Source organism: Danio aesculapii, chromosome 15 (genome assembly GCF_903798145.1).
Source record: "Danio aesculapii chromosome 15, fDanAes4.1, whole genome shotgun sequence".
In the NCBI taxonomy this organism is placed as follows: Eukaryota; Metazoa; Chordata; class Actinopteri; order Cypriniformes; family Danionidae; genus Danio; species Danio aesculapii.
Genome location: NC_079449.1, coordinates 20,308,840 through 20,329,878, shown reverse-complemented (window position 1 = coordinate 20,329,878; position 21,039 = coordinate 20,308,840). Strand labels below are relative to the sequence as shown.

At 35.5% G+C, this 21,039-nt stretch overlaps 1 protein-coding gene across 1 annotated transcript in view; it reads left to right on the top strand.

Annotated features, from left to right (window-relative positions):
* slc43a2a (solute carrier family 43 member 2a) overlaps positions 1-20,590 on the top strand; it is a 38,888-nt gene extending 18,298 nt beyond the window's left edge. Inside the window, exons 6-14 of the mRNA XM_056474277.1 lie at positions 3,275-3,367; positions 3,606-3,739; positions 5,059-5,261; positions 10,340-10,483; positions 12,784-12,910; positions 13,045-13,177; positions 13,434-13,507; positions 14,908-15,031; positions 17,339-20,590. Of these exons, the coding sequence (XP_056330252.1) occupies positions 3,275-3,367; positions 3,606-3,739; positions 5,059-5,261; positions 10,340-10,483; positions 12,784-12,910; positions 13,045-13,177; positions 13,434-13,507; positions 14,908-15,031; positions 17,339-17,500 (1,194 nt within the window). The 3' untranslated portion in view covers positions 17,501-20,590. The remainder of the gene's footprint in view (positions 1-3,274; positions 3,368-3,605; positions 3,740-5,058; positions 5,262-10,339; positions 10,484-12,783; positions 12,911-13,044; positions 13,178-13,433; positions 13,508-14,907; positions 15,032-17,338) is intronic.
* Positions 20,591-21,039: the final 449 nt, after the last annotated feature.

Sequence of the window (21,039 nt, the reverse complement as noted above, 5' to 3'; positions counted from 1 at the left end):
TACACTATAGAGCATGCATATAAAGTTGTAAAATATTTAATAAAACGTGCAAAATGTTTAATCCTGAAACAAAATGTTATCTTTCAAAAGGGATATTTTTGCTATTTATGTGAAATCATAATATATTATAGTGAAGTTGTGTAGTTAATTTATAAGGTAAACAAAAAATCTAAATGAAGGCTTCTGCAATGCAAAGAACACTTTTTAAATGCATATTCAATTTGGTTTGGGATCAAATCATGAAATGTTCAGAGTTTAAAGAATATAAATAGAGCGTCTAACACATGTCAGACAGTTTCTTATGCTTATTGAACTGAACAGTTTGGCTACAAATACTTTACACCCCTTCTTACACCCCATCAAAATTAGAAATAATTTAAAATGCATTTCAAAGACGCCAGAGTGTTTGGGTGCTTCCCAGTACTGGGTTGCGGCTGTAAGAGCATCTGCTGTGCATAAACATATGCTGAAAGAGTTGGCAGTTCATTCTGCTGTGGCGACTCCTGATAAGTAACGGACTAAGCTAAAGGAAAATGTGTGAATGTATTTCAAAGTTATGGCAGTAATAGTTCATGTTATGGCAGGTAAACATACAAATCTCTCTCTTTCTATGGCCAAGGCTTCAGAACTGCTTTGTCTCAGTGGATGTACAGTAATCCATACATTATCAAGTGACATAAAAGCTATCGGTTTGTTTCCAACTTTCAATGTTTTATTTCAATCCCCATCCGGCATCATTGCAGCACGTGCAAGACAAGACAGACTATGGCACTATAATGCGAGATAAGTGTAATGGCAGCTAATGAAAGGGCCTTTGTTGCAGTGTGTCTTTGTGTCTGCCATCACGTGGCCAGCGACTGTTGACCGTCTGAGCAAGCAGAAGAACACGGTGTTGTTGAAACAGTCTCTTGGGTACTTCACATGTTGCTCAACTCCATGAAAAAGCCATTCCTCTGTCTGTCCAGGCCGTCATGTGGAGCTTGGTTCATCGCTGGCCCTCTTCCACACTCCATTAGCCAGAGCTGCCTGTCTGGGTGTGTGTGTGTATGAGGGTTATTGTAAGTGTCGTTTGGGATGTTTTGGCTCTGAAATGACCTTTACTCTAATTAGAGGCTGTGAATGACGTCTGGCTTGGGTTCCAGTGGAGAGCTTTCCTTCATTCTTGTCTTTTAACAAGCTTTTTTGGATGGCAGAGTAAGCAGGGAAGTGGAAGATGTCCAGAGAGTTCTTGGAAAATCTGTGTTGATGTTGAACTGTGAGTTGTGGAGAAAACACACATTAAGACGATGGTGGCTGTCGGCAAGTGTGACATAGATGTTAGACTTTAATATTCAGAGAAAAATTGAAGATAGCTGGAAAATATTATATTAATATTTTAATGATTAAATTAATATATTAAATGTAGCATGATCTTACTCATTTTAGCTGTATAAAATGTATTTAATAAATAATAACTGTGGTGTTAAAGCATAACAGAAAAACATACAATTATAGAAACTAAATTGGATTTATTTTTCATTATATACACTATATATTAGGGGTGTGAACCTACACTGGTCTCAGGGTTCGGCTAGGAAATAGTAATAAAATAGTGGCTCCTGGGTGCTGCTGTACTTCAGTGTCAGGGAGAAACTGAACCAGCAAACTCACAAGAGTGAATTGTGCATAGTTGTCCAATTTTTAAGTAGTTGGACCGTTAAATTACTTGCCATCGTATCCTTCGTCATAGTATTCAACCACGACATAACGCAGATGTGATAAATGACATCAGTACATAATAACCAGTTACGATCTATTACTAAACCAATACCGAATCGTCTGTGTCTGCATCGCGGTGCATCGAAGAAACAATTAATTTTGACACCCCTACTATATATATATACAAATGCATTTGCAATATAAAAATGTATACCCACATCTTATTAATATTTTAATACTTTTATTAAAATTATACAGTTTTTATTCAGTAATTTTTTATATTATAATAAATAATTATATTAAAATGTAAATATTATATTAAAATTTAGTAATATTTGTTTTAATCCTCTTTTTCCCCAGTCACCAACAAAAATTAGTATATTGTACCGGCAATAAAATAACAATAAATTATAAAAAAATAATTCTTCATTTAATTTATTTTATAAACTTTTTATTTATTTTTTTTGTACTTTTTTTCTCAAATTTGAGTATTTAAGAATACTACAAATAAATACTATTGCTATTTCTACCTCATGGAGATTATTATTAATGATACATTTTAATCTTCATTCATTCATTCATTTTCTTTTCAGCTTAGTCCCTTTATTAATCAGATGTCACTACAGCGGAATGAACCGCCAACTTATCCAGCACATATTTTATGCAGTGGATGCCCTTCCAGCCTTCCAGTTTGTGTGAAACACACACTCTTGCACAAACTCGCATACACTACGGCCAATTTAGCTTCTTCATTTCACCTGTACCGCATGTCTTTGGAATGTGGGAGAAACCCACGCCAACACGGGGAGAACATGCAAACTCCACACAGAAATGCCTTCTTGCTGAGAGGTCGTGCTTTAATCGTATTAAATATAAATGTATTTTTATTTGTATATTTTATTTATTTTTAATTGTGTCAGGCGTAGTAATAATAAATTTCATACAGATTCTGATTTTATACATTTTAATTTAATTTCAAAGTTCATTTAATCCTAACATTTTATTTTAATTATAAATGTTAATTTAGAAAAGGATATTAATAACAATAATAAAAATGAAATGCACAAATTGTTCAATCAAGTGAATAACAATTAAATGACAGAAATTCAGCAGCATGTCAGTGAGGTTTGAGAACATGAAGAGTACAACGTGTCTCTCCGTGGCTCATTTCCTCTTCTGATCTTCTATCTGCAGCGCTCAGGCTCTCTTCCTTCCACTGTATTTGGACTGTGCGGCATCTGACAGTTGTTTACCCTGACGCTGCACTTTAGAACAGTCAGTGCTGTTCTCCTCCACCAAATAAGCATTACACAAGCTTCTCCAGTGTCTCTCATTGCCAAAAATATTCCCGGCATGCAAGCCGTGTCCCCCACCTACATGTTGATCCCAGCACTGCTGCCCTGATATAATGTTTACTTCATATCCGCTGCTATATCAGATGTGTTTTTCATTTCATACAGATCCTGTTACAAGTTCTCTGTTTTTGTTTTGCTTGTGTATTATGTTCACAGTATGGATGAATCTATTAGCATTTGTGCTAGTTTAGCGTCTAAAGAGTTTTTGATCTCTTTTGTAGCTTCCCAACATGTTTGGTGATCTCCGCTCTACTTTCATCGCACTCATGATTGGCTCGTATGCTTCATCCGCTGTCACTTTCCCAGGAATAAAGGTAAATCTGAAGACTATGTTGAGTTTATTTAATAAGACGACAAATTAAAGAAGTAGTTCACCCAAAAATGATAATTTACTCACTATTTACTAAAGTTCAATTGGTTCTAAACCAAGTGTCGGTATTGATCAAGTAGAACAAGTAAAGGGTAAATGAGTAAACAATGAAAGAATTGTGGGTTTTTTTTGGAACTATCCCCTTAAATAAGAGGTAATGATGGCGATTGTTGCTCTGTCAGGTGATTTATGACCTCGGTGCTGCTTTCATCACCATTCTCTTGGTGTGGGCTGGCTGCGCCGGCCTCGTCTTCATCAACTGCTTCTTCAACTGGCCACTCGAACCTTTCCCAGGACCCGAGGACATGGATTTCACGTATGTATTGCAGAAAATTATTAAATGGAATAAAAAATTTTAACGATAAGCGGTAGTGAAAAAGCATTAAATATTTTATTTAATTTTAATATTGTTGATGTGTTGAGGCAACTATATATTAGCCAATAACTGTTATTATCCAAAAAACTTTCAAAAACTAATTATTTGGGCCAATTATAATACTTCTAATCAGAAGAGGACTGAAAAATAGAATCTAATTCAGACCATATGTTTATTTGGGTGCCAAAACTGGTTTGTTCTCCTACGTACTGCTAAAAGTTTATAAACTGTTTGTTATGAGTAAATGTGGCCATAAAATGAGTTTTTTTTACATTCAGTTATTGTTAATATGACATAATATAGCTCAAAAGGTCATAATAAAAAAGAATGCATAAAAGGCAGAACCGTTAGACTATCAGTAACAGCTAATATTACTTTGAATATTTGGTTATGGTACTAAGTGAAGTTTATTTATGAACTAATTTCGAGAGGATCATGTGCTTATGATTGCTTGCAGCCGGTCCCGCATTATTCCATTTATGATTCACCAATCAGACGATTCCGAAGCCACTATAAATACCCTAAGTACCATATAACAACCATCTTTGTTTTGAAGAACCCCCCCTTCCACTCCTCTTCCTTTCCTAGATGGGTGGCACGGTGGCCCAGTGGTTAGCACTGTTGCCTCACAGCAAGAACATCATTGGTTCAAGTCCTTACTAAGCCAGCTGACGTTTTTGTGCAGAGTTTACACGTTCTCCCCGTGCACACGTGGGTTTCCCCAGGGTTCCCCGCTTTCCTCCCTCTGTCCAAAAACATGCAACTTAACTTAATTGACTAATCCAAATCAGCACCATAGCCTTGCTCCTAGTAAGTAGTTTTCTCTTAAGAGCAATCACTATCTGTTCATTAGCTACTACAGCAGGGGAGTTCTCGAGATCTACCTAAGCTCAAACTCCCCTCTTGCCTTGCAAATGGGAGGGAGCCCCAGGCTCGAGGATCTTATGAGCTCAGGGCTCCCTCCCGGGACAGCATGCCAAACAAGCTTTATAATAAATCATCCGCTAAGTGTGAACTCTTGAAAAGAAGGGTTTTTTTTCATCAAAATTTGTGCATTTCTAAATGAAACCAAAATTACTTTTGTTTGGTACCAAAATACATGGATTACAGTCAAAATCACAGTAAACTTGCTTCCCTACTCACTTGGAAGCCACATAACATGAGTTTAAGAAAAGCGTTTGGAAATACCTGGTGGAAATGGTTGTCTTTCAGAGCAGATCTCAGATCAGGTGTAACCAGAGCCCTTGTCTCTTTAACAGTGTGAAGATCAAGTTCAGCTGGCTGGGCTTTGACCATAAGATCACAGGGAAACAGTTCTACAGGCAGGTCACCACCGTCGGCCGGAGGCTGAGTGTGGGCAACTCCATGAAGACCAACCCCAAACAACTGGCCACGCAGGACGGCAATAAACTCTGCCTGTCCACTCTTGATCTGGAGGTCCAGTGCAAGCCTGAGGAGGAATGTGAGTATCGTCACTAAATGTTTTCTATTGACCAGTCTTGCTTCTGATAAACAGAAAGTGAAATTTTAAAAATGTAACAAACATCCAAAACAATGCTGTCTGATGGGTTAAACACGCTTTTAAGGAATGTGAGTACATATGATGGTATCATTATCAGCTGAGAACTCATAAAGAGTTTTGAAAAAGTGTAAAGGAGTCAAAGAAGCGTAACACAAACAAAACCTGTTACAAGGAAAAGCATTTCTGATGTCTGTAATGAAATGTAATGAGCAAAATTGTTGACTACAACGAGACAGAAACAGGTATGCTTGAGCATTCTATATTTTTTATGCTCACGTCCCGTGACATTATGTCCTGTTTTTGTTGTCTTTGGTTTAAGTTGCATTCATATTTTAAATGAACCACACCAGAAGTTCATTTGGAAACAAATCAAGACTGATTTTTCAGCATATTTGGGTCTCACCAGAGTTAAAATAACAGCGTTCACACTTATTCAAATGATCTGCACTAATAGAGCAATAACACCAAAGTATATTTTAATCAAGCCAAACATGCCAACACACCCTTGGGCTTTTTTTTTAAATTCATCTTTATTTCTATAGTGCTTTTACAATGTAGATTGTGTCAAAGCAGCGTAACATAGAAGTTCTAGTAAATTGAAACTGTGTCAGTCCAGTTTTCAGAGTTGAAGTTGAGTTTAGTTCAGTTCAGTGTGGTTTCATTTTCACTGCTGAAAGTCCAAACACTGAAGAGCAAACTCATCGATGCACAGCTCCACAAGTCCCAAACCAAGCAAGCTAGTGGCGACAGTGGCAAGGAACAAACTTCACCGATTGACGAAATTGATCCTCTGGCCAAACTACTTGTGCAGAGCACTGGACGTCCATCGTGGAGAAGCTGCAGGTGGGAGAGGTCACCGGCTGGTGTACAGGCTGGCCCTTCTGGATCAATGCGAAGATTTGTCTGCCACTGGGGTCTTTCAGGAATCAGTCTTATCCTCGCCACTCCTCCATGACCACCACAGCAGCAGATGTGTCTTTAATCTAGTTTAAATATGTCGAAGTTTGTCAACATTTTTAAGATGAAATCAGTTTTACAGATGCTTGAAATCTGGCCTTGAAATGACAGGTTGCTATCAAAACAGCTTTGTTCTGAAGTTTTAAGCAAAATATCAACACTTAAGGAATCCTTTAAAAACATTATAATATACTTCATAAATTGAATTAACTTCACATTATTCATATTAATTAACTGATTACTAAAAATAATATATTTTACCAGCAATAAGGTCTAAATAAAATAATTCTCAATTGAATTTTTTAGATTATTTATTTATTTATTTATTATTATATTGATACATTATTATTTAATATGAATTATACATGTTAATCTTATTCAGTATATTATTTTATTTATATATTTTATTTAATTTTAATTGTGTCATGCATAGTAATAGTACATTTCATACAGATTTTGATTCTAAAATTTAAATTTAATTAAAACGTTTATTTAGTCCTAACATTTGAATTATACATGTTAATTTATAAAATTATATTAATAACAATAATAATAATTAAACTTAAAAAATGTTCAATCAAATGAGTATTAATTAAATGACACAAATTTAGCAGCATGTCAGTGAGGTTTGAGAACATGAAGAGCACACTGTGTCTCTCCGTGCCAAAGAAGTGTTTTAGGTAACTGTTGATAACATTTGGTATAAAAAATGTCAAATCCCAAAGTATCTTCATTAGCAGTCTCAGACTGTTGGATTTCACTGTACATGTCATTTAGGGTCAGAGCTGCTGACGTCACTTGCCAAGCAAGAGATCTTTAATTTAATTGAATCATTCATTATTAAAGCATAAAAGTGATTATCGGATTACCAAAACTCGTTTACTTCCATCGTTGTAATGCGTTAACCAAAGTCTCAGCTCATCATATTCAAGTGACTTATGCAATCCCACAATCATGCATATTTCATCCAGAAGCAGACAGAACACAGAGAGACTTGGCTCTCCCCGATGTTCTTCCTCTTCACTGCACACCAATCGCCATCCAGACACGCAGACAGGGGGCGATTCTAATGAACGCTTCCCAGTAAATCCCCTTTACAGTAATGGGGATTCCTTCATTATCCATACGCCTGCTTTCTGACATCTGGGTGTTCATGCTGCGTTTGCACTTTGCTTCTACTAACCCAAATCTGTGTTTCGCAATTATTCCAAATTCACCTCAAACTTGTCAGAATAATGGCTAAAAGTGCACTCGCTCCCCACCGGCTCCCTTTTTTAGGGTTTTGTGACCCTCAGTAGGGGCTCTTTTGTAGCCAACGGAGCGTGCAATTGATTGAGACTGCGTTCCTGGAGGACTCATGGCATGGGGCTAAATTTGGCAGAAGGTGGCAAGGGAAAGGGCAGATACATGAGGAGCTGTTGGAGACACGCAGCTGGAGATGTTGAAGCATTAAAGACTGATTCATTTACCGCCCTGTGTTTCCATTACCACGCTCAGACTGGAAAGTGTGTTTGTGTACTCATAATGAGGCCATTTGTTTGTGTGTGCACATTGCTTTCAGAGCAGATCAGGTGGGTTTAGCTCAGATTCCCTGTGCACCAGGTAACCACACCATAAATTCAAAACATTCGGTGGAGTGAAGCGTGTATTTAGTGCCCTAGAATTAGTAGATTATTAACAAATGCAGACCCCCAGGCCTCTGTGTTTGTGTGCCAGGCATTGAAGAGTTGCCTGGGTTGTTCTTCCATGCACCTGTAGAGTTATTTTCCATCTGGACATTCCTGTTGCTCTACTCTCGGTATATTGCTGCTCTCGGTTGATTTGAAGCACTGCTTTTATTCTCATTAATTAGTAGCTTTGGATAAAAGCATCTGCAAAATGAGTAAATGTAAACAAATGTTCAAAGACATTGGAGGATCCTGCTTTAGACGAAGGTGATAAGCATTTCAGTGGTTTTCTATGGTAAGATGCATGGTGTAGGAACATAATGAAAAATGCTGCTTAGGGTCAAAAAATATTTTGCCTCACCTGCCAATTGCAGAGAAAATGTACATATTTTTACTGCCCATGAAACTGTAATATGCATTATTTCATTAAAAACAAGCTAATCTAATCTAATTATTATTATTATTTGGGGCCAAGCACCAAAGGGCTATATGCACAGACTTTTCATTTTCAGCCAGGCAGCCCAAGGGCTTCAGGGTTTTCCATTACACAATTGTCATGTTTAAGATCTGATTTCTTTTAAAAAATAAAGTCATTAAAATATGACAGTTTATTTTACCCCAGTATTTTCAATGGAATTTCTGCGTTAGCCTGTTGCTACTGACGCCGCTAGTCGTTACATGGTCTTTCGTCTCGTTTTACGCTTGAACATATAAATGAATGCTTAAATCTATTTAACTGAAGGTATTGTAATCACATTAAAAACAACCTTGTGAAATTGAACAGTCACATTAAGCTTTCACCAGAAGTTTATTATTGGCTTTAAAACTCTAGCTGGGCATAGAGCCCATTGTTTTCAATCATTATTATTATTATTATTATTATTATTATTATTATGCTGAAATTTGAATGGCAGCCTATAGTTCTGTATGGGAGAAAGTTGTATAATTTGACACAATGATAGAGAGCAGTGTCAACATAAACAACACTTGTCCAAAACTGCAAACTTTGTATGCTAATAACTTTTAAATCGTAAATTAAATTTCCTCTGAATCCTTGGCTCATGCCAATTCAAATGAAACAAACACAAATTTTCAAAAATCGTAACGTTTTTTCTATTTTTAATAGTTCGTAAAACCTTTTATCGAGGTCGTCCTTGACGGTTTGTCTTGTTTTGACCAGAATTGGCTCAGATGGCATTACAGGTGAACCACTGCAATGATTTGAAGTATTGAAACCAAACAAGTGTGTGATCTAGACCTGACATTGACCAAACCATATCAGTTTGTGTCACCTTCTGGGTAAATTTGACAAACAATTAAATTCTATCAATAAAAATCATGCAAATTTTATCAAATGACTTATGAATAGTTTTGTCTATTGTCATGAGACTGGTCTTGTTAGATTCCTTGGATCATGCCTAGAACATTGATATCATTTAATGCCTAATCAACAGGACTTCCTGTCCACCATATTGAATTGTTGTTTTGAACTCTCCATAGATCATTGGTCCAATTTCCACCAAATTTGGCACAGGCCATGCTGCCTAAAATGTATAGAATTTTCCCATTGCTCTGCAGCTTCTTGCCATGCTTGTTTATGATGTGGCCGCTGGACTGCTTGGCTCCGATAATTGCTGCTTGCAGCTATATTAATAAATTGTTATTATTAACAATAATTACAATATTATTAATAATAATTTGTCTATTGTTTAATCGAAGTACAAAAAAAATTCATAAAAACACTATAATACTATTGCTATTAATACTATTAAATATTTCATGATACTAATTTATATAATGACAATAATAAATCTATCAAGCATAACGAATAGAGGAATTATTATTATTATTAATAATAATAATATTATTATAATATTGATAATTGTTATTATTATTATTAATATAATAATAATAATATTAATAATAATAATAATAATAATAATAATTATTATTATTATTATAATAATTATTATAATTATTATTATTATTATTGTACAACAGTAAAACAACAGAGCTTGTTATTTTGGCAGGAAACTGAAGGCAAATGTCAGGATCGTTGACTGTGAACAGAGACACTGAAAACATAAGCTGCTCACGTCAAAACATCACAATGCTGCCCTTCAAATGACATATTTATATAATTACAGTGAAGTCTTTGGAATTTCATAATCTCTGTAAACCAGTTCAGGCATTGTTAGAATTCATCCAAAAGTAATTAGCCATCTGACATTTTATTTGGCAAGGCTGATTTTTTAAAATGTTATTTCTGTGTTCATTTGAGCTCTTGTGGCCATCCGATCACAATTATACATTTATGAAGTGGACAAAGTTTGAAATTTGAATGATACTTGTAAAAAAATACTAACGGATCTGTTTAATGCTTGTGTTTTTCAGCCCAGTCTTTCATGCGGAGTATCTTCAGCCCTATTTTCATGCTGAGTCTCATCACCATGTGTGTGACTCAGCTGCGCCTCATCTTCTACATGGGGGCCATGAACAATATCCTGGAGTCTCTTGCTGATGGAGACCTGACCAAAGGTATGAGTGTGACAAACATTCACAAATGTGTCTGACGCTACAGGCTAACAGCTGTTTCTGCTGCTCTCGTGCTCAATGTCACCTTTAGAACAGACAGCAAACAGAGCAAAGTCCTATTTATTTTCTCCACAGAGTTTTTGCTTCCTGTATAAATACTGTCCTGTCCTAATAAAGAACAAAAAGTCTTGATTGAATGATATATATATATATATGGTAATCTATATAATTAATTATATTATGTGTCATTTATACATAAAATTAATATCTATAACATTTAGATTATATTTATTATATATTATACACAGACTTCGTATTAAATACATTATATATTTTTTATATTTGATGTCAGGGGAGAAAATAAATGGGAATAAATATTTCTATTACTAATGCTGTAGAGCGCTGTTGTCCTTCTTTTTCTTAAACGTTTGCTGATGACAAACACATGGTGATTGTCTGCTAACACTCTTAATCACGTGTTTGATATGAACCTGAGTGGTCGCAGCAGGTTCACATTGTTAATTCCTCACTGTCTGTCTCTTGTCCTCTGTTTGCACTCTCTCTTACGCTGCTTGCTGTGTTTTCAGTGGAGATGATGGAAATGGGTAAGACTTCTGGCCAAGTCAGCTGGATTCTATACTCTTCCCTTTTCACCCCACACCTGAAACACTTCATCCTCCTCCACCTTCATCTCACACTGATTCATGTTGACATGTGAAAGCATGAACCCGGCATTTGTTTGTTAGATATGCATTAGAATCATTCATCTGTCTATCTGACCTTCACTGAAGCAAATCATGAAGACTGCTGTCTGTTTTACCTTTATACACTGTGTGAGACAATGTGTATAGGTCTTACAATAAATAAATAAGCTGCGTTAATAGGTTTTAATATGTTATAAGGCAGTTAATATAATAATAAATACGTTTTTATTTTGTCAGTTTAATTTGAATTAGGTGCCTATAAATAATTTAACATAGATTTTTTATACATATTATGGTATTATTGATATTATAGTAAGTTATTTTACATTACTAAATTAATTTGACATTAGGTGCCTGTAAATAATTATGATTTTAATGAAGATGTTTTGGAGCCAGGCTAAAAAGCCTCTGCAAGACAAACAAAAAAGCAAATAAATTAAATATTACACATTTTAATATCTACATTTTTACAACTATATATATATATATATATATATATATATATATATATATATATATATATATATATATATATATATATATATATATATATATATATATATATATATATATTATTTCTGTGATGCAGCCTGAATTTTCAGGATCATTTCTCCAGTCTTAAAACTCCAGAAATCATTCTAATATGTTGATTTGCTGGTTAAGAAACATTTATTAATTCATTATTAAAGGTTTTAAATAAAAAAGTTCACATGAACAGCATAAATTTGCAAATATAAATCTTTGGTAACGTTATTAATGTCTTTAATGTCACTTTTGATCAATTTAATGTATGACTAATAAGTAAAAGTATGAATCGGTCAAGTTTGTTCCTCACCACTGTCGCCACTGGCCCACTTGGTTTCAGACTTGTGGATTTGCGCATAGATGAATTTGTTCTTCAGTGTTTGGACTTTCAGCAGTGAAAATGAAACCACACTGAACTGAACTAAACTAACTCTGAAAACTGGACTGACATGGTTTCAATTTACTAGAACTTTTATGTTAAGCTGCTTTGACACAATCTACATTGTAAAAGCACTATAGAAATAAAGATGAATTGAATTGAGTTGAACAATTACCATGCTAAAAAGGTGAACTCCCAAACGTTTTATTGGTTGTGTATGCTCAAAAAAATAAAGATAAAATAAATCTCTCTCTCTCTCTCTCTCTCTCTCTCTCTCTCTCTCTCTCTCTCTCTCTATATATATATATATATATATATATATCGTCACCTTGGGATTATAAGGTTCTATCTGCGTTTTGAATGATTTTGAGATATTGAGCTTCAAAGTTTTTGCATTCCATAGCAAACAGTATGTGTGTAACATTTGTTTTTTTTTAAATAAGAAGTGTTAAAATATAAACAACTTATAAAAAAACATCCCGTAATGTAAATAAATTGTCATTTAATAGGAATATGTCAGTAACTCAATTTTGACAAAAATGTCAGATAGAATCTTATAATTCTAAGGTGACGATATATCTATATATATATATATATATTCCACCAGCTTCAAAGTTGGCACTAGTTGCATTGATAAAGTCATTTTTATGCATATATATATATATAATGTAAAATCTCAATTTATTTTCCCTCAGTGAGCACATACACGTCTATTTTCGGCGTGCTGCAGTTGCTGTGTCTCCTGACGGCTCCAGTGATTGGCTACATCATGGACTGGAGGCTTAAAGAATGTGAGGAAGAAAACGAGAAACAAAGTGCAAAGTGAGTGCAACCATGAGCCTATAATGCTTCTTTCCTACACCCACCGCTATCCAATTCAACCCATAATTATTATCTGATTACAAGCTTAATGTGCCATCGCATCTGCAGTAATGCACACTTTGCTTTTCCATCAGGGATCCCACTCAGCCAAAGAAACGGGACAAACAGATCCAGAAGATCAGCAACGCCACCCGTGCATTCATCTTCACTAATTTGCTGCTGGTCGGCTTCGGGATGACGTGTCTGGTGCCTAATCTTCATGTCCAGGTAAAGTGAGAGTGAAACATGAGTCTGGTGTCCTGCAGAATGATATTGTAGGCAGTGGTGAAAGAAGTGCTGCAGAGTCTTGCCATGTTACTGCAGTGAATTGATTGGGGATGAAGAAGCTCAACAGCTCCTCTCTGTGGCAGACTTTGGTTTTTTTTTTCAAAGCTAGATTAAATTTATGTATTAGGAAAACTTAAAAAAAAGTTTTTGCCTTGGAAGAGCTTTAAGTAACTCTGCTTTCTTGTTTTGTTTGTAGATTTTGTCCTTTGTGTTGCACACCATCGTGAGAGGCTTCATTCACTCTGCAGTTGGCGGTCTGTACGCTGCTGTGTGAGTATGCTTTTGTGTTTTAATCTTGATTTAACCCATTAAATCAAGATTAATGTGTTGATTTTAATCTTGATTAACCCATATTACCAGAAAATATACTTTTAAAAAATTTAAAAATAATAAATATGTAAAAATAGATTTTAGAATTTTAAATAGCTCTTTGAAATCCTCAAAATACACATTTTTTATATAATTATTTGTGAAGATGATTTTTTTAAGTAGATTTTTTTTTGTGTTGTGGTCATTTTGGACAATGTGGAGTGCCTTTAAGTGACAAAAGTATTTATAAAATTATCACTGAAGTATGTCATTAGTACATATTTAGCATATTTAGGGCATATTCAGCGCTGAAGTTTGTTGTTAATATATATGCTAATATATATTCAGTTTGCTTTTCAGAGTAATGTTTATGTTGTTTTGTTGGAAATGCATATGTCATGTTCACGATTTTAGACATAGTTTTGTTTTTGAGTAGTCAGGAGTTACAAATTCAAATGAAATGTAATTAAAGTCTATTCATTCAATTGAGTTTAATACTGCTAATTCTCATATTAGACTGTGTTTTTAAAATTAATATTACATAATGATATCTTGCAAATATTTGTGTATTTTGCACTAGTTTTATATCTGGTTCTTTTTTTTAATTTGTATTTTTAATTATTTTTGAATGGTTATTACAGTTGATATGGTTTTTGTAACAATTTTATACAACTATACATTTATATTGGTTTATAAAATAATGGTTCTTTATGTCCAAATTAGGGCTGCACGATATTGGAAAAATCTAACATTACAATATATTTTTATTCTGCGATGTATATTACAATATGAATATAATTACACTAGATTAGCTGAATAACTATTTAAAAGAATTTATCATTTTAGATTGCTTGGGATGATTCAGTAGGGGAGTACATGTGCATAAAGAATAAGAATCTTTCAACAAATGTAGATAAATTCAATAAAGTAAAAAATACCAATTAAATACACAGCATTTGATAGTTTTCCGAAGAGTCTGACTGTATTTAGGTCTATAGTAATTAAATGATAAACAATCAAATGTAAAATAATACTGCATAGCCCTAAGTTTATAAACAATTCAATCGTTATTCATTTGTCAAAGTACAAACGGTACCATTTTTTTAGGCCTGAATACTTTTAAAACCCTCACACACTCACAGGCCTCAAAAAACACTTGATAAATGATAAATTATAATCCAGACTCAACATTGCATATGCTCACGATGTGACTATTGCGAATGATCACATTGCGATAATGATGGTAAAACGATATATTGTGCAGCCCTAGTCCAAATGGACCTAAATGTGAAAACATTCGACACACAGATTCTGAATGCATTCTAATGGCTAAAGAAGAGTGGTTTGGTTTATGTGTGCAGGTACCCGTCCTCTCAGTTCGGCAGTCTGACAGGAATGCAGTCCCTCATTAGTGCACTTTTTGCATTGCTGCAGCAGCCACTCTTCATGGCCATGATGGGCCCGCTGGAAGGAGATCCACTCTGGGTGAGCAGAGAGACTGTTACTAACATTTAAACCAACAGATCATCCAGAAATTACAATTCTGTTTTGAGTTACACTATTCATGTTGTTTCAAAACTATTCAAAGATGTATGACTTCATAATAAATGTGCTTCTATGAAAGTGATGTAGAGCATGATGAAATAAGAGGCAAGGGTCTAAACAAAATCCATATCCAAAACCCTTACAAGTGATGCATCTGAATGGATTTTAAACACCGTGAAACATTTATGCATTTCAGATTAAAATGCATCTGCAAACTGAAAGCACATGTTTTTATGAGGCAGAAACCATTAATCTATACACTCAATAATAAATCATTAACTGAACCAAGTCCACATCCAACAACTGTTTTTTTTAATAACTGGTCTCACTGAGATGTACATTTGAAGTCAGAATTATTAGCCCTCCTGAATTATTATACAAAAAATTCAACACATTTCTAAACATAATAGTTTAAATAACTAAATTATTCTAAATAGACCATTTTGAGGGATGTAATCAATAACAATGGTCCTAACATATTTCCTGTTTTAAATGTTTAATTTCTAGAGCTTCTGAGAATACAAAAATGTCAACATATTGATAAATAATGTTATCATAGCTATTTTTAACGTGAAGGTGTGATTTAAATTGGCTCTTGTTACAGTTTTGAAATAGTTTGACAACAAGCAGGAAATATTCATGGGCCAATGACATCACATTAAAATGGTCTATAGGGGTGTGACAACATGCTAACTCCACAAGACAAGATGAGACACAAGATTTGGTTCAAAAGAACGAGACGAGACGCGATTTTTACACTATTTCTAGAATGGAAAAGGCAACTCAGTGGCGCAGTAGGTATTGCTGTCGCCTCACAGCAAGAAGGTCGCTGGTTCGAGCCTCGGCTGGGCCAGTTGGCGTTTCTGTGTGGAGTTTGCTTGTTCTCCCTGCATTTGCGTGGGTTTCCTCCGGGTGCTCCCCGCTTAAATGACAGTCCAAAGACATGCGGTACAGGTGAATTGGGTAGGCTAAATTGTCCGTAGTGTATGAGTGTGAATGAGTGTGTATGTGATTCCCAGTGATGAGTTGCAGCTGGAAGGGCATCCGGTGCATAAAACAAATGCTGGATAAGTTGGCGGTTCATTCTGCTGTGGCGACCCCAGATTAATAAAGGCACTAAGCCGAAAAGAAAATGAATAAATGAATATATGGAAATCATGTTAGTATTTAGGGTTCTGATATGAAAAACTAACATTAAGCCCTTTCCAGTCAGTCTAAATAATGAATGGAAAATATTCTTTTATTCAACTGAGAAAAATATCTCAAAATTAAAAACTTGTAATGAATGTTATTTTACTTTAATTAAGGACAGTAAAGGACATGCAAACGCTACAAAATATTTTGCTAATATATGAACAGAAAATAGTCTTTTTATATCATTTTAAATGTTAGCAAAATATTTGCTTATATTTGGTTAAAAATAAAGTGGTTACGTCACACCAGCCCAACTGAGTGCCACGCGCAACACAGAGGCCAGCCTGGGTTGCCAGCTGTGTGCAAAGCACTTGATTTGCAGTTCAAATATAATCCTGCCTCCAATTTTCAATATTAATTTCACCCTCACGCACAGTCATGCTAACATCACTAACAACTCACTAGACAACTTTTCACCTCGACGAGAAATCTCGTGACACGAGATCTCGTCACACCCCTAATAAATGATTTCTTTTACCTTTGTCATGATGACAGTACATAATAATTTATTAGTCATTTTCAATACACTAGTATTCAGCTTAAAGTGAAATTTAAAGTCTTTTACTAGGTTATTTAGATTAATTATGATGAGTTAGGGTAATTAGGCAAGTCATTGTATAACACTGGTTTGTTCTGTACTTGCTCAAAAGGGCTAATGATATTGACCTTAAAATGGTTTCCAAAAAATTAAAACTGCTTTCATTCTAGCCTAAATAAAACAAATTAGACTTTCTCCAGAAGAAAAAATATTATAGGAAATACTGTAAAAATGCTTTGCTCTGTTAGGAAAATATACTCACAGCAGGGCTAATAATTTTGACTTCAACAATACAGAACCAATTCCATTATGCTGCGACTTTGAAAGTCCATATGACTCCTAAACCCATGTTATATTTCTGTTCTGCACACAAACCCCAATATAACTTACTATTGACCAAAGCCATCCATAAGATGCCAATTAGCATCTCTGACATGATATGAATGTCTCTCTTTGTCCCATGTTTGGTGGGTTCACCAAAAACAAATCTCATTGGTTCTTGCTTTTCTCTGCAGGTAAATGTGGGGTTGCTGGTCCTGAGCATGCTAGGATTCTGCCTGCCCAGTTACCTGCTGTGCTACGGCCGAAGGCTGCGGCGAGAGAAAGCAGAGCGTGAGGAAGACCCCAAGATCTACGTCCAGATCAACAACAGCACCAACACCGAGGCATTTGTCTGACTGCAAACGCACAGATGACAACAGCCGACAAAGAAGAGCAGGAGGACGATGGGTGGGAAATAAAAAATAGACTGCAGGTCACAAAAAAAACGAGTGATAAACACCTCCCTGATTCCTCCTCCTGTCTATCACACACTCATGTATTCTCAACACTCAAACAGGCACAAAATACAGCCAAAGCAACCAAGAGTCTCACAACGTGCTACACAAACACACACGTTTACATGCAACGGACACTGTGAAAGGCAGGTATAGAAAATAAAACTGATGCCCTTGTCCTTGAAACAGACAAGGACATCAAGACTTTGTGTGCTGCCGGACAAGCAAGAAGAGAAAGGCCCTCTTTTCTGAGTTTGATTTCTGAATTTCACACCAGGATACATAAAATAATGAGCAATTTCTAGTGAAATTCTCTCAGGTTTGAGGAAGCCTGATGAGGCTTCCTGAAAAGAGCGTTACACGCGCCACTAGTGTTCAGCTTTATTATCAGTAATCAAGCTCGATTCTGCATTTTTAGTGACTATAAACCCATTTGTGGACTGATTACAAACACTTTATGTTGCTTTCAGCTCATAAAGCTGCTGAAATGCAAGTCAAGGACCCTATTTTGTGGTAATAAATGACAAACTACCTTAAAGCAGAACAATTCTGCTTAATATCTGTTGCATATGGGTTTTCAACAGAAGTGGACAAATTTTTCGATTTTAATCTCATACATATACCAGCATGCTTTGGACAGCATGAGCATGAAACTGCAGCTTTCTCTGAACTGGGCTGATTTTAAAGGACTGATCTGGCACCCGGGGCTACTGTAATCTAAGCTTCATTTTAGTATGGGAATTGTGCTGTTATTTGCTTTGGCATGCAGATCCTGTACACTTACAGTACAAGCGAGATGCATTTTTCTACATATCAGTCCATTCAGAAGGTTGTAGAAGTCTGAAAGGTTTGGTTTAAGGCCGTATGTTGGGGATTTAGCCTCACATTTCGATCTGATCTTCACCAGCAATACTATTCCACATCCACACAGATTGTACCACTTCCCCCGATGCAGTACTACTGGTTTAGCTTCACTTGTTAGCACAAAATAATGTCATTTTTTCTTTTCATCAAGCGATTATTCAGGGTGTTTCACTTTTTAGAGTAATAATTCATATCAGATGTTATTCACCCGCAATATGATCCCTTCAGAGTTCGCTTTATCACCTACAGTATGTGCGCTAAGGAGCTTGTTTACACCTGCTATTAAAATGCATTATTGCTAATCAGATCACTATTAGATGAGGGAGACAGAGTTCCATTTACATCCGGTGCTTTAATCTGTCTCCTTTATCCACCTTCAATCCACTTTCCTCAGTTCTTTGAGGGGAAGATGTATACGTTACTATATGACAAAATTAGCATGAACACAGGACAGTGGAAAGAGCCAAAAATCAATCAGGACTGGTAAGAAGATAACATTGTGGTTTGAAGTTTTTGCTTTCAAAACACACGTATGATTTCTGATAGCAAAATCCTGTCTGGATAGCATGCTTCAACAAAGAAGTCTCGTAATGTTTAAGAATGAAGCAGAAACAAGAGCATCAGTGAGCAGAATCTAGTCGAATGCGTTTTCGACTACCTCAGGAAGTGGTTGAAAGTGGACAAACTCAAAGCTTTCGACCTCGTTTTCATCTGTAAGTAGCGTGGGCCTCTTGTGATCGAATCAGCAAAAACACATCCTAATACCAGGTGTAAACAGGCCCTCAGTGCACTCTCAGTAAAGAGATTAGATGCCATTATCATATATATATATATATCTTGCACTACAGGGTTCGTGATTACAGAGGTGCTTACATTAGCCATTACAGAGTATAAGCGTCCTGTTACAACCTCATGCATACATGAAAACCACGTTCGCCATATGATTTTTGTGTATGTCCTCAAGATTTCTGGTCTGGTTACCATTTTAACTACGGTGCTTTATTAGAATAGAAAAACACGAATGATACAGATAGCGGATACAGAATTTAGCTGGCTACTCAACATTGTGGTGATAAAAGCTTGAAATTAATTCATAGCGATACAAAAAAGGGAGACTTTTTGAGACATGCTTGACGACAATCCCTTTGAAAACCCATATCCTTGTAGTGGGTTGCAGGCCAGTATATTGTCCCATATGAGAGATCATCAAATTGAGTGAAATCTGTTTTTTTCGACTGTAAAATCTCTGATAAAAGGTTTTGGCTGATGTAAAATCAATCTAATTACATTTCCAGTGTCGTGGTTTCTACATTTGATGAACATTTCTCAGCAAAAGATTGATTTTGAGCTGTAGTCCACTCACTTATTCACTTTAACAGTATTTCCACTGTAAATGTACATGAAAAGATGAACGCAAGATCCTGGATGAGGAAACAGGACTTGCGCATTCTTAACAGTTGCCATAAATGTGACCTTATTTTATGACCCCCTTAGAAGAGGAATAGGTCAGATCCACTTCGCAGCATCCACTTATATCTGTCACACTTTTTTGTGAATAGTTTGTCAGAGCTGAAGTCCTGTATGGACTACTGCATTTGCTGGCTTGAACATGCCTGGATATTGCAAGTGAATTCCAATCTAATGCAGTACTGTACTAAGCGCAATGAATATGAGAGTAAGATCGTTTACTCTCAGGACGAGAGAAGTAGCACTTTTTCTCACTGCCATACCTTAAATTTTCATTCTTTATTCAGTTATCACATTGATTTTGGTTTTAAATGTCGGTTTATTATCCCATTATATGTGTATGAGCGTGGGAAAATGCCCACACACACACATACACAGATGTAAGAGGGAAGAAAAGAAGAGCTTTAACACCAGTGTTTTCTCTCTGTGTGGTATTGTACTTTTATCGTCATTTGTTGATTATTTTGTTGATTTTTCTACCTTTGTAGCTTGTGTTTTCAGTAACGTGTACATGTACATAGTTTTTCTTCATTTTTTTTGTGGGCGTTTTACTGTACTTGGCTTTTGGGTTTCTTCATTCTATTACTATATAGCACCTTTTTGAATAAATGTCTCAACAAAATATCCAATATGTGAAAAATAAAAAACGATTAATTTGTATATGAAGGTTTTTATTTCTGATCATGTTAATACTGTAAGATAGGCGTGTTATGAATTACTTCACTGAAATGTGATATGAATTTCAGTATCATTACAGTAGATGGCAGTGTGACTTCATCTTCAAGTGTTGCATGTTATTTATTTTAAGTTAGTTTTAGTTTAACTCTTATCATTGGCAGTTCTCAATCAGAGAGTTATTACAAGTGAGGGAAAGAAAAACCATTTATTCATTTTCTTTTAGGCTTAGTGCCTTTATTAATCAAAGGTTGCCACAGCGGAATGAACCGCCAACTTATCCAGCACATATTTTATCAGGATGGCCTTGCAGCTGCAACCCAACACTGGGAAACACCCATATAATCTTGCATTCACACACATACACTACGGCCAATTTAGCTTATTCAATTTACATTTAACGGATGTCTTTGGACTGTGAGGGAAACCGGAGG